Source organism: Microtus pennsylvanicus, chromosome 10, assembly GCF_037038515.1.
Source record: "Microtus pennsylvanicus isolate mMicPen1 chromosome 10, mMicPen1.hap1, whole genome shotgun sequence".
Classification (NCBI taxonomy): domain Eukaryota; kingdom Metazoa; phylum Chordata; class Mammalia; order Rodentia; family Cricetidae; genus Microtus; species Microtus pennsylvanicus.
This window is the reverse complement of record NC_134588.1, coordinates 88,410,611-88,423,671: the sequence shown is the minus strand read 5'-3', so window position 1 is coordinate 88,423,671 and position 13,061 is coordinate 88,410,611. Positions and strand designations below refer to the sequence as shown.

Sequence of the window (13,061 nt, the reverse complement as noted above, 5' to 3'; positions counted from 1 at the left end):
TCCTACTCTGCTGCCCTGACTGCTCGGCTCTGGCTGTACAAGACTAAGACCTGAAGAAGAAATGGCACACAAAAAAACTGGGCAATACAATACAAACACAGAAGAGATTCTGGCTTCAGAGTGAACTGTATTAGGATGGCCTAAAGATCAAACCACCATCATTTCCTCAAGTAGTTACCCTGACGGCAATTCTTCCCAAAAGAAATAACTCCCACTTCACCTTAGCAATTGTAGCAGGAGAAATCCCAAAAGGAGACCATGGGTCCACAGCTTCCAATTTCATATTTACAGAAAATTCATGGGTTCCAATAACTTGCTTATCCTGAAATATATACAACAAAAAGAGTAAAAATATAGTGTCTTTGAATTAATTTATGTGCATATGTAGTTAAATACTTGATGGTTAATATTCACTGTCAACTAGACTGAATTTGGAGTCCTCTAGGTGACATGCTCTGGGTATGTCTCTGAGGGCATTTCCAGAGAGGTTTAACAAGGAGGGAAGAATATACTCTGAACGTGGAGAATATTACCCTCTGAACTACGGTCCTAGATTGGGTGAAAAAGTAGAAATGAGCTGAGCACCAGCACGCATTTCCCTTTGCTTGCTGACTGCATGTTTACTGTGAAGGGACACCTCAAGCTCCTGTCTCCAGGCTTCTCAGTCACGACGGTCTACAGCCCTTCAATGAGTCAAAACAAGCCCTCAGTGCTTAGGCTGCTTTTGTCATGGGTGGTTCATCACAGTACAGGAAAGGTAATCTAGTTCATGAAAATAACAGAGCCGCTAAGCTTCTGGTAAATCTTGCTACTTCTTTCCTGGAAAAAATCTACTCAGGACAAAACAACTCATTGTAAAGCATTCCTCTCAATGTCTGCAATGCAATGGGCATCTAGAAGAAAAAACATATTTATTCCTAACTAGTTAAGGTTATGTAGCTAACTGGAAAAGGAGACATTCAGACAGCTTTCAGAGGACCTCAAGAGAGGATGATCAGCATCCCTGCTGTCTGACCTCTCCTTCCCACACCGCAGGCCGCAGCGCTCTCCTGCCTCCAGTGGTTCCTTCCCATTCTTTACCTCTCCCAAGTGCTATTTTCTACTATATGGTAAAACTTGTATTTATCATGAGTTTCTGTTTTTACCTTAAATAAATAAGAAGGTAATGGCTCTTCCTCCTCCTCTTTTACTTTGGCCAGAATCTCTTGCCAATCAGCTTCATTTTTCAGATGCCTGATTTCTTTAGTGAGACAAAATAGCATGATTTAAGAGGAGAAAACCTATAGATGTTTTAACTTCTGAAAGTATTCACATAAACAGAATTACTTTCTACTATGGATTAAGAAAAGGTTTAGGTTTACTCTCCCTCCACCACCAAACTCCCCCCAAAAGAGGGTTTTCAATATAATGCTGGTTCTCCTGGAGTTTGCTCTGTAGACCAGGCTGGCCTCCAACTCTGAGATCCTCCTGCCTCTGCCTCCCCAGTACTGGGATTAAAGGCATGCACCACCATGCCAGCTTTTTTTTTCTTTTACGGATGAGGAGTTCAGGTCCACCTTCATACAAAATAACCTGTATTCAAATCTCAGTATTCTGTTTAAGAGGTCAAAACTTAAAGTTTGTTAAAATAACTATAGTAAGAGCAGATGTAATGCTGCAGCCTACGAAATAATACAATAAATACCCAAACTGGACTACACAGTAATGATGCAAGTAAAATATTGGTAAGGGAAAGAGTCTGAGGTATAATCAGTAATGTATGCTAAACTATAAGTGTAATAACAAAATCAAAGAAAAATATATACTTAATGCAACTACTTTGTATAAATATAAAACACTTTTTATGTAAATTAAGAAAGGTTTCCATGCCGAGCAGTGGTAGCGCATGCCTTTAATCCTAGCATTCGGGAGGCAGAGACAGATGGATCTCTATGTATTTGAGGTCAGCCTGGTCTAAGAGCAAGTTCCAGGACAGTCAGGGCAACACAGAGAAATCCTTGTCTTGAAAAGCAAAATCAAAAATGTTTTCATAGTATGTAGAATATATTTTTCACCCTCACAGATATTAATAATAAAACAATAATAGAAGTTTATATAAAAGTGCTATGTCACTCTTTACCTGACGGGGGCTGAAGTTCATATCCTTGCTGAGCAGCCCAACCAATGTGATGAAGAAATGGATCTAAGTAGTACAACCAGTGTTCAAACTTGTCAGAACTTCCAAGTCCTTCATAGCGCAGCCTCAGCCGTCCCCCGATGTTCTCCACGACAGTAACAATCCAAGTGCTTAAGGAGTCTCGAAAAGCTTGGCATTCTAGTCTGGACCCAGGAGCAATGAGATCTAAAGGATTCCTTCCATTACGGAGCTGCAGGTTAAAAACGTGAAATTGGAGAGGCTAATGTTTCTTCTTAAAATTCAAGTTCTAAATTTTGTGAAACTAGTCTTCATACTGTTTTACTCACCCTACGACAGTGGGATTAAATTACATTGTCTATAGATGGCCTCCCACAATACTACTTTTGGATGATATGAAAATGTTTATCATGAAGAAAAGCTTACTTATAACACAACAAAATTGTTTTAACAAATATCTCTAATTATTATTTCATTTACTATAGTTTTAAAAATAGAATCTTGTCTCTGATTACAAAAGCAAATAAGATCATCATTAAAGAGAAAATCGAACATGCCTACCCTCTTTTATAACCCTAAAGACCTGAAGAGACCACAGAGAGCAGCTGGTATAAACACTACACCCAAGCCAATATCTACCTTCTGCTTCTCTTTGCTATGTTTTTTCTTTTTTTCAAAACATATGCTGTTTTTCACTTATTAGATTACAGAAACCTTTTTATTAGAGCAGATGTCAGCTTCCTTAGCTTTTAAACTGTTCTTAATATTTTGCATTTATGTGAGCAATAATGTATCTACCTCATCATCCATTCATTTTATTATTTTTATTGCCCTGGGCAAGGATAAAAAATTAATCTAAGTATAATTTTTTTAATTTGTTTGAAACATGGAAGTATCTATCAGCAGAACCTTAACTGGCAACTGATTGAGAAGCTTCTCAGACACTAAACACGCCACCCAAGTACAACTTCTGATACCACATTTAAATGTTCCGATCCCTATGCTTATGACTCTAATAACAATGATTCTTTTCCTCCGCACAGTAAATGAGCTATCAGTTTTGGATTCCTTGCAAAAGTTTTCCATACTGGTTAAAGAAGCACTGATACTCACGCCCTCTAACAAAGACACGGGAGGACCACAGGCTCCTCTCAGGGTCTGCTGTAGAAAGGCACCCCAGTCAGACACCTTATGTCGGATGCCTAAACAAGGGGAGAAGTCGCTATTATTCATGTCAGCCATTGAACACAAAGAAACCTGACATATAGAAATGACTTAAGGGTAGGCTAATCACTTAAAAATCTCTTTTTGAGTGCTTGAAAAGACAAAACAAAATAGCTACAAAATGTCCTCATTCTTCACTGAGCCATGTGCTAGTTAGTTTTTTGTCGCCTTGGTATAAGCTAGAGTCATCTGGGAAGAAACCTCAATTGAGACAATGCGTCCATCACACTGTCCTGTACACAAGTTTGTGGTGCATCTTTTTGACTGATGACAGAGGTGGGAGAGCCCAGTACACTATGGGAGGCAACCCCTCTGAGCAGGTGGTCCTGAGGTATATAAGAAAGCCAGTTGAGCAAGCCATGGGGAGCAAGACAGTACAATGTTCCTCCACTGCCTCTGCTTCAGTTCCTGCCTTGGCTTCTCTTAATGGAATATAGCCAGAGATATATATGTATACCAAATAAGCCCTTTCCTGCTCAAATTGCTTTTGGCCATAGTCTTTATTATATCAATAGAAACCAAATTAAGGCAGCTACTCTCTGGCTCAATAAGAACTGTATCTAAAACAGAGACTATTAGTTGTACACAAAACAATTCCCTTACTTAATTTTATAAAAAAAATTCCTACTTCATTTTTATTATAAAAAAATTTCAAACATGAATAAAAAATACAGAAAGAGGCCTGGGTGTGATGATGTCTGCTTGTAAGCTGGGAGGCTGAGGCAGGCAGATCTATATGTGCTCCAGGACAACCTGATCTACAGAACAAGTTCCAGGCCAGTCAGGGCTACATAATAAAACCTGTCTCAAAAACAAAAACAACCCACAGTAACAACAACAAAAAACACACACAGAATAAGGTACAATGAATCTTCATGCAACATAGCTTCAACAACTGTCGCCTCATGCCCAAATGTTTTATCTGGAGCAAGAGTTAGCAAACTGTCACTTTTGGGCTAACTCAGACCTGCTTTTTATAAATAACACTTTTCTGGCACATAGCCATGTTGATTACTGATGTTTTGTCTGTAGCAGCCAGCTTCACACTGCAAGGGTAGAATGCTGTATCTATGGCAGAGACCATATGAGTGACAGCTAAAGCATTCACTATCTGGCCCTGAGCAGATCATTTGCCAACCCCTGGCCCATACCCTCACAAATTTTACTGCTAAGCCAATTTTAAACATCATATAATTTCATCCATATATATTTCACAAAATATTCATGAAATAACTTTAAATTTCTTTATACTTGTGAGTAGTTGTCTCAATGTGTATCTCTGCACCATGAACATGCAGTGCTCAGAGACACCAAGAGAGGTTGTAGGATCCCCTGGGACGGGACTTATAGGCTTGCTAGATGGTATATAGATGCTGGGAATTGAACCTGGGTCCTAAAGAAGAGTGGCCAGTGCTGTTAACTGTTGAGCCAACTCTCTAACACCAAAATAACTTCTTACAAAACCAGAACATTATGCTTATAACAAGTTAGTAATTCTTCAAAAGTAAATGTCTAGTCTACATACAAACTTCCTCAATTATATCAAAAATTATTTTTAACTTTTTTGATCTCACTAGGAACCACTTTAAAAAAACATGCACTGCAAACAATTTGATATCAAAACTCCTTTTATCTGTAGGTTCAATCTTCTCTTTCCCTTCCCTCAACTTTCTGGTAGAACACTTACTGAGACACACAGCCTCTTAGCATATCATTTTTCAGAATTTGTTTTCACCGGCTGCTTCCTCATGGTGACCCGTTGTCCCATTGCCCCCTGTTTTTGTTCTGATTTTTTGTTTTGTTTCGTTTTGTTTGTCTTTTCAGTGTGTGCATAGGTGTGTTAACAGGGACTGAAGCCAGTTCCTTGTACTTGTGTGTATATTAGTAGGAACTGAAGCCAGTGCCTTGTACTCGTGTGTGTATATTAGTAGGAACTGAAGCCAGTGCCTTGTACTTGTGTGTGTATTAGTAGGGACTGAAGCCAGTGCCTTGTACTTGTGTGTGTATTAGTAGGAACTGAAGCCAGTGCCTTGTACTCGTGTGTGTATATTAGTAGGAACTGAAGCCAGTGCCTTGTACTCGTGTGTGTATATTAGTAGGGACTGAAGCCAGTGCATTGTACTTGTGTGTATATTAGTAGGAACTGAAGCCAGTGCCTTGTACTTGTGTGTATATTAGTAGAAACTGAAGCCAGTGCCTTGTACTTGTGTGTGTATATTAGTAGGAACTGAAGCCAGTGCCTTGTACTCGTGTGTGTGTATTAGTAGGAACTGAAGCCAGTGCCTTGTACTCGTGTGTGTATATTAGTAGGGACTGAAGCCAGTGCCTTGTACTCGTGTGTGTGTATTAGTAGGAACTGAAGCCAGTGCCTTGTACTTGTGTGTGTGTATTAGTAGGAACTGAAGCCAGTGCCTTGTACTCGTGTGTGTATATTAGTAGGGACTGAAGCCAGTGCCTTGTACTCGTGTGTGTATATTAGTAGGAACTGAAGCCAGTGCCTTGTACTCGTGTGTGTATATTAGTAGGGACTGAAGCCAGTGCCTTGTACTTGTGTGTGTGTATTAGTAGGAACTGAAGCCAGTGCCTTGTACTTGTGTGTGTATATTAGTAGAAACTGAAGCCAGTTCTTGAAACCCTATCTCCAAAAACAACAAAACAAAGAAACAAACAAAAGTTAGCCTCGCCTAAAAGGCTGCGTAATCTACGTAGGAATAGCCTGACAAGCCTCAAGACTGTGGCCAATCTAAATTTTCTTACAGCAATATTCTATCACACCTTGAAAGGGAATATGCTACTACCTTCTGGAACTTCAAGGGTCTTCTTATTCTGCTCACACCACCCAAGGGGATAGAGGCCAGCTTTCCTGATATCACACCAGAAGTCTGCTTTCCGGTCTTCACCATAGCCTTCATAACGGAGTAGGAGTAACTGCTCACAGGCAGTAATGATGGTGGCAACCCAGTAAGTTTCGGGATCTTTTTTCACAGCTACCTCAAGCTTCATCCCAGGAGCAAAGCCATTTTGCAAACGTATGTCCACCTGAAAAAAGAAATGTTATTAGCCACCAGACAAAATGTATTTCATGAGTGTTTTTCTGCCCAAATTCTTTTTTAAGATCTAAGATTTTCAAAGCACTAAATGCCTATAAAACCTTCTCAAAGGAAACCTGAGAAATTCTAATTATAACTCATAACACTAATCAAAAAACCAGAAGTAGCTACAGGGCTCTGTCCACATGGCAGTGATAGAACTTGGTATTTTCAACAACACAGCCAGTCTATTATGATGATAGAAAGTATCTTCTAGAAAGTAATACATTACTAAACATTCACATTTTCATATCCTTCAACATGTCTTCAAGATTTCTATATCACTCAACAACAAAAGGTTTTAGATAACCACAACAGGGAAATGAAAAAAGTATAAAGATATAAATCAGTAGTATTAGTAATATTATGTACAATATTTGCAGGAAGTCCACACTTCTGTCAGCTGTTATAATAAAGTGTTCCAATGTAGACAAAAAGTTACACGGTGACAAAGGTATGGGTTAGCAATTCTTAAGTACATTAAAGTTAAGTATATATAAAAGTACTGTGGGAGTAGTTACAAATTAAAAAAAAAAAAAGGGAAGGGGGTGGATATGCTGGCATTCACCTTTAATCCCAGGACTTGAGAGGCAGAGGCAGGGATATCTCCTTAAATTCAAGGCTAGCCTGGTCTACAAAGCACTGGCTTTGTGGGACAGCCAGGGCTACACAAAGAAATCCTGTCTCGAAAAGCCACACACATACACACACACTATCTAATCTCACCCCAAAAAAAGGGGGAGGGAAGACTGGAGTAAATCCTGTCATTGTGGACTGGAATCAGAAGAATCTAAATAAAAACATGAACTGATAGGAAAGCAGTATAAATGTGGATATAAGTGCATGTGTATTTCTTAACCCTGAATGGATTTAGTGCCCAAATAGTTTTTATATCATCTTGCAATCAACAAAAGCAAGGGATCATGGAGAAACTACTAGTTACAATTCTGGAAAAATAAAAATAAAGTAGGAGTCTCAAACATCTTGTGATGTCAAGCAGAAACAATTAAAAAAGTATGGGGCATGTTAAAAGGAAACACAAGATAGCAAAAAGGATCTCCCAATGGTCACAGTTGCAAATCAAAAGATAAATACAGAACAAAATGGTGGAAAATATCAGCAGGTGGTTCCCAACAACAGTCCCAGTACTCAAGGGACTGAGGCAGGAGGCCTGCCTGGACTACATAATGAAATTATCTCAAAAAAACAAAAAGTGAAATGAAAATAACTGTCATCAGACAAGCATCATATAAATATGCACAGCAAGCAAGAATTATTGATAGATGCTAAAACTACTATGATGAAAAACAGTATTTGCATAATCTCAAAGGATCACTCTATACGATTCTTATCAGCTGCAAAAGGCAAAACAGTAACAATACAATGAAGAAAATGGCACATATCACTTTAAATTTATCAAAGTTAATATAATTCCTAAAACATCAATATCGCAATTGCATACATTTGCCAGATTCCATACAAGAAAAGGACTGTATTTCCTTTGGCGTGCTTGACATATCTGAATATACTCACTCAGTTTAATAAGGGGAAAGTTTCCCAAATCAAAAAATACTGCACAAAATAACTGACATATAATATATATTCTTTAAAAGAGCCAAGTTCATGAAAGGAGACTCCACTGTGATAAACGAAGCAAATAAGGTGGGTGTGATATAAAGGTACCTGCCACTAAGTTCACCCGAGTTCAATCCCCGGGAGAACTCCAGCAAGCTGTCCTCTGACTTCCAGGCAGGCACTGTGGCACACCCAAACAAATACATGCCCGCAAATAAGCAAAAATGTAAAACTTAAAATAATGGAAATGTAGTCAAAAACACTAGAAAAATGAAAATGAAGTCCTAAAATAAGCCAAAGTTCCATGATGCTGTTGCTTTTTTTTAAAAAAAATCTAGTTTTCTTATGATTAAAAGTTACAATATAGTGTGAAGTTTACATTCAAAACTTGTTTTTTGTTTTTTCGCTCACCAGATTTTACACTGTCACTCTAGGATGGGTCTACCATGCTAAGAACTGATGAGTCTCAAGACTCGAGACAGAGCATACTCCTTCTGAGGATTCTGTTCTGTGTTTCCAAGGGAACCACTACTCCAATATGCAGGGAATTTCCTGAAACCAGGGCACTGTAAGTCATTCAACCCTTAAACAGATTCAATTAAATCTGTGCTGCCCACAACTGAATTGTGCCAATAAGAATTTCTGAGTTCAGCCAGGCTGTTGTGGCACACACCTTTATCCTAGCACTGGGAAAAGCAGGCGGGTCTTTGTGAGTTCACGGCCAGCCTGCTCTAAAGAGCTAGTTCTAGGACAACTAGGGCTGTTACACAGAGACTCCTGCTGTTTTGGAAAAGAAAAAAAAAAGAATTTCAAAGTTCAAAAACCAAGGATACTTGAGTTTCTATCCTAAGAGTATGCTCTTCCTCTTCCTCTCCTACCACCCACAGCCCAATAGCCTGCAGCGTCTCCTGGAATGCCTCAGCTAGGGGCTTTACTGGACAAATTGAAGTAAGTTTTTTTTCTCTAATTTTAAGAATTAGTACCACTGATAGATTGGTCTGCCTCTGTCTACTCTTCAATAAAAGACTTCATTTCAATGAGTCTCCATCTCCCAAGTGGCCACTTGGTAGTGTAGGCTTTTTCCTTTGGGAAAGCTGAGCTCAGGTAGAGCCCCTTCATTTGTGGGTTTGGCACAATTATCTACAGGTATTATGCAGTATCTCAATCCTCATTTACAGTGCCAGGGAAATTTTGTTAAAAAAATAAAATATTCTGAACACAGAGCCACATTATTACATGTGTTTTTCATGATTTTATCATTCCCCTAATGAGCCCCAAATATAAAAACAAACCTACCCAATGTTCCTCTCTCCTCACCCCATTCCTCACAATTAAGAAACCCTGCAAAACTGAATGTGTAAAAGATACTGCCCATCATTGAAAAGCATCCCCAAAAACTAAAACATTCTTTCTTACAGTGTTAACTCTGCATTTTTATTATTCATCTGCCAAGCACTGGGATTACAGGTGTGCCGCTATGCCCTTTTTATGTGGGTTCCGAAATCTGAATTGAGGTCTTCATACTTGTAAATTAAACACTGTATTGACTGGGCTGTCTTCCCAGTCCCAGGCTTCCTGTTTTCACACATCTGTCTCAGTGTACTCTGTTCACACACACACACCCTGCAAAAAGGGCAAATTTTCTTGATGACGATAGCAGGAAGAAAGAAAAGGGAAAATCATTTACATTTTTTTTTTCAAATTTCCTAACTTTTCTGTTTTGTTTTATAATATAGGGTTTCTCTGTAGCTTTGGAGCCTGTTCTGGAACTAGCTCTGTAGACCAGGCTGGCCTCAAACTCACAAAGATCCGCCTGTCTCTGCCTCCCAAGTGCTGGGATTAAAGGTGTGTGCCACCTCTGCCTGGCTCAAACACCCTAACTTAAAAGAATTCTGAGTTCACTTATGCAGAAAGTGGTACCAGCGAGTAGGTGTTGCTATGACAGGTCTAACCATACTTTTTTTGTGGAACAGGGAAGACTTTGGGACTCTGGACTAGGAAAGTGGCTGAATGCTAAAAACAGGGCTTACTTACTGGGTATCCTAGTAGGAGCTTAAAAGACAATAGCACTAAGGACCAATGTGACCTATAGAGGCCCCACTTTAAGAGGTTTCAGAGGTTACAATATTATCAACTGGGAGAGAGACCATTCTTATAATATCTTGACACATTCTCGTGGCTGCATTTTGCTCTTGCCCTAAGAATATTCCTGAAGCTAAATGTAGAGTTTTCGACTAATTTCATTGGCAGAGGAGAGTTCAAGACAGTCAGATACTGACTCTGTTGCTTGTTATATGTATTTGCTCATATGCAGATCCACAAAGAAAAAAATCAAACAAGGCAAAATGAAATACAAAATATATAGTTTAAGGCGAAAGAGCACGAGGAAATTTAATGTTGAAGCCAGGGTTTGTGATGAAAGAATAAGGAGAAATGGAATAAAGGGAGTGGTGCCCTCAGGGCAAGACCTCAACCAGCTAAACCTGAATCAAACTTGTAAAAAGGCCTAAGGCAGCAGTTTTCAATGGGCAGATTAACACCCTTTGGGGACTGAATGACCTTTCCACAGGGGTTACATATCAGATATCTTAAATATTAGATTTTACACTACAGTTCATAACAGTAGCAAAAATTACAGTTGCGAAGTAGCAACGAAAATAATTTTATGGCTGGGGCGGGGGGGGGGGGCACTACAACACCAGGAACTGTATTAAAGGGTTGTAACTTTAGGAAGGTTGAGAACCACTGGCCTAAGGAATTATCTGTTCCTAAAAAAAAACAACTGCAAATCAAAGCTTATGAAAATATAACTCAAGAAGGGGCCAGCAGGCCAGGGCCCATCCCAGGTGGCAGTAGAATTTAGAGTCAAGAAGGATAAAGGAGTAAAGTGGTCACAGAAACAGCATCCCTCAGGGGTTAGGTAACGCCACTGAGGCCAGGTGTAGGGCAGGCCCAGAGAGAGCACTGTGAAAGTAAAGGATGTGCTGGGCCTGAAGATGGTAAAGACACCAAAACTATGGGATATCTTCCAAGGACAGCTGCAAACAGAGAGTGAAACCAGCCCAAGGGAGGGATGTTGGAGGCAACAAAGCCAGAAGGACAGAGCCATCTAAGCCCTAATATCAGACACAGAACAACAAGGTCTGGAATTTGTCCTGCTAGGTTTCAACCTTGCTTGATCAGTATTTCCTTACTCTGCCTCCTTTCCTCCCTTTTAGAATGGTTAATATATATTTCCTGTCCTTGTACATCAGAAGTATGTAATTTGCTTTTTGCTTTTATCCAGAGTTATAAATTAAGAGATTGACTTGAGTCTCAGAAGAAACTGGATTTTAAACAGTCCTGAGACTCAAAGACTGTGAAGCTCTGAAGGTGAACTAATGCATTATGCATTCTGCTGGCTAGAATGAGACTGCTCCCTAAAGGACCCCAGCTACTACAAGTGCTTGGGAAGGGTTAGGAGATGTGGTCTTGTTGGAGAAGGTGTGTCACTGGGGTAGGCTCTGATGTGTCGAAAGTCCACACCATTCTCAGTGTTCTCTCGGGCCCATGGTTGTTGTCTCAACAATATGAGCTCTTAGCCTATCTGCTGCCCCACCACAATAATCACAGACCTCTGAAATTCTGAGTCTCCAACAAATTCTTTCTGTAAGCTGCCTTGGCCATGGTGCTTTGTCACAGCAGTAGAAAAGTGACTAAGACACAATACAAAGATTAAAAGAAAAGGGGTAAGCCAGGCATGGTGGCAAACATCTTTATTCCCAGCAGTAGGGGAAAGCAGGTTGATCTCTCTAAATTTGAGTCCAGACTTGTCTGTACAGCAAGTTCCAACACAGCCAGGGTTACAAAGTGAGACCCTGTCCCAGGAGAAAAAAAGTAAAAAAGTCAAGAGGTGTTGCCTACATGTTTAAACGATGCATAGGGAACTGTGGTGGATCCTGTCTCGTCTAGATAATCCTCCCAGCTGAATTCTTCTACTTCTACACCAGGCACAGGATCTGCAAAACAAAACAACAACACAAAGTTGCATCTCAAAGTAAACACAGGTATATAAACAAAATTTACTATAGGACAAATTCATTGATCTTATACAAAAAAAATTAAATACTTTTTGTCTTAATAGCAAGTTCCCTAAGTGCACTGACTGTCAATTTAATTCAACATAACAGTCATCTGATATACTCTCATGCTCGGTGTGGTGGTTTGAGTAAGAATAGATCCAACAGGCTCATATAATTAGATGCTTGATCATTAGGGAGTAGCACTATTTGAAAGGGATTAGGACACTGGAGTGGATGTGGCCTTATTGGAGGAAAAGTGTCACTGGGGATGGGTTTTAGGGTTTCAAATACTCAAGTCAGACCTAGTGTCTCTTCCTCTTTTCCTGCAGCCTATTGGTCGGGATGTAGAACTCTCAGCTACCTCTCCAGCATTATGCCTGCCTGCATGCTGCTTTGCTTCCCACCATGACAATAATGGATTAAACCTCTGAACTGTGCACCAGCTTCAATTAAATGTTTTTCTTTTCTGAAAATTGTTTTTATTGAGCTATATATTTTTCTCCGCTTCCCTCCCTTTCTCTCCCTCCCTTTCTATCCTCTCCCATAATCCCCATGCTCTCAATGTACTCAGGAGATCGTCTTTTTTCTACTTCCCATGTAGATCAGATCCATGTATGTCTAAATGTTTTCCTTTTGAAGAGTGGTCATGGTCATGTTTGTCTCTTCACAGCAATAGTACACTGACTAAGACACTGGGAAAGCAAGAAATATGAAGTTTCCACAAATGAATCATATGAAACTAGTGTGAATATGAAACTATTCAAATTACTCTGAACTCAAATATAGTATCTAATACCAACATTTAGGATTCTTAACAGACATTTCAAATTTAAACTGTGAACCTGCTACTAGCTAATATTTTCACTCAGTCTAGAAAGTGTGAACTTACTTTTGGTCCCCTCCTTCTTTATTCAGCCCTGATATACGATCCAATGAAGCATATCCTATCTCTATTTCTCATGAAGTCCACTGCTATCT

General features: G+C 39.5%; 1 protein-coding gene across 4 annotated transcripts in view; it reads right to left on the bottom strand.

Moving 5' to 3' along the window:
• Sfmbt1 (Scm like with four mbt domains 1) overlaps positions 1-13,061 on the bottom strand; it is a 95,837-nt gene that overhangs the window by 28,265 nt on the left and 54,511 nt on the right. For all 4 annotated transcript variants that reach the window (XM_075988937.1, XM_075988936.1, XM_075988940.1 and 1 more), the window contains 6 exons: positions 11,926-12,020; positions 6,157-6,397; positions 3,248-3,336; positions 2,120-2,366; positions 1,146-1,240; positions 221-322 (listed from right to left, as the gene is read on the bottom strand). In XM_075988937.1, the coding sequence (XP_075845052.1) occupies positions 221-322; positions 1,146-1,240; positions 2,120-2,366; positions 3,248-3,336; positions 6,157-6,397; positions 11,926-12,020 (869 nt within the window). The remainder of the gene's footprint in view (positions 1-220; positions 323-1,145; positions 1,241-2,119; positions 2,367-3,247; positions 3,337-6,156; positions 6,398-11,925; positions 12,021-13,061) is intronic.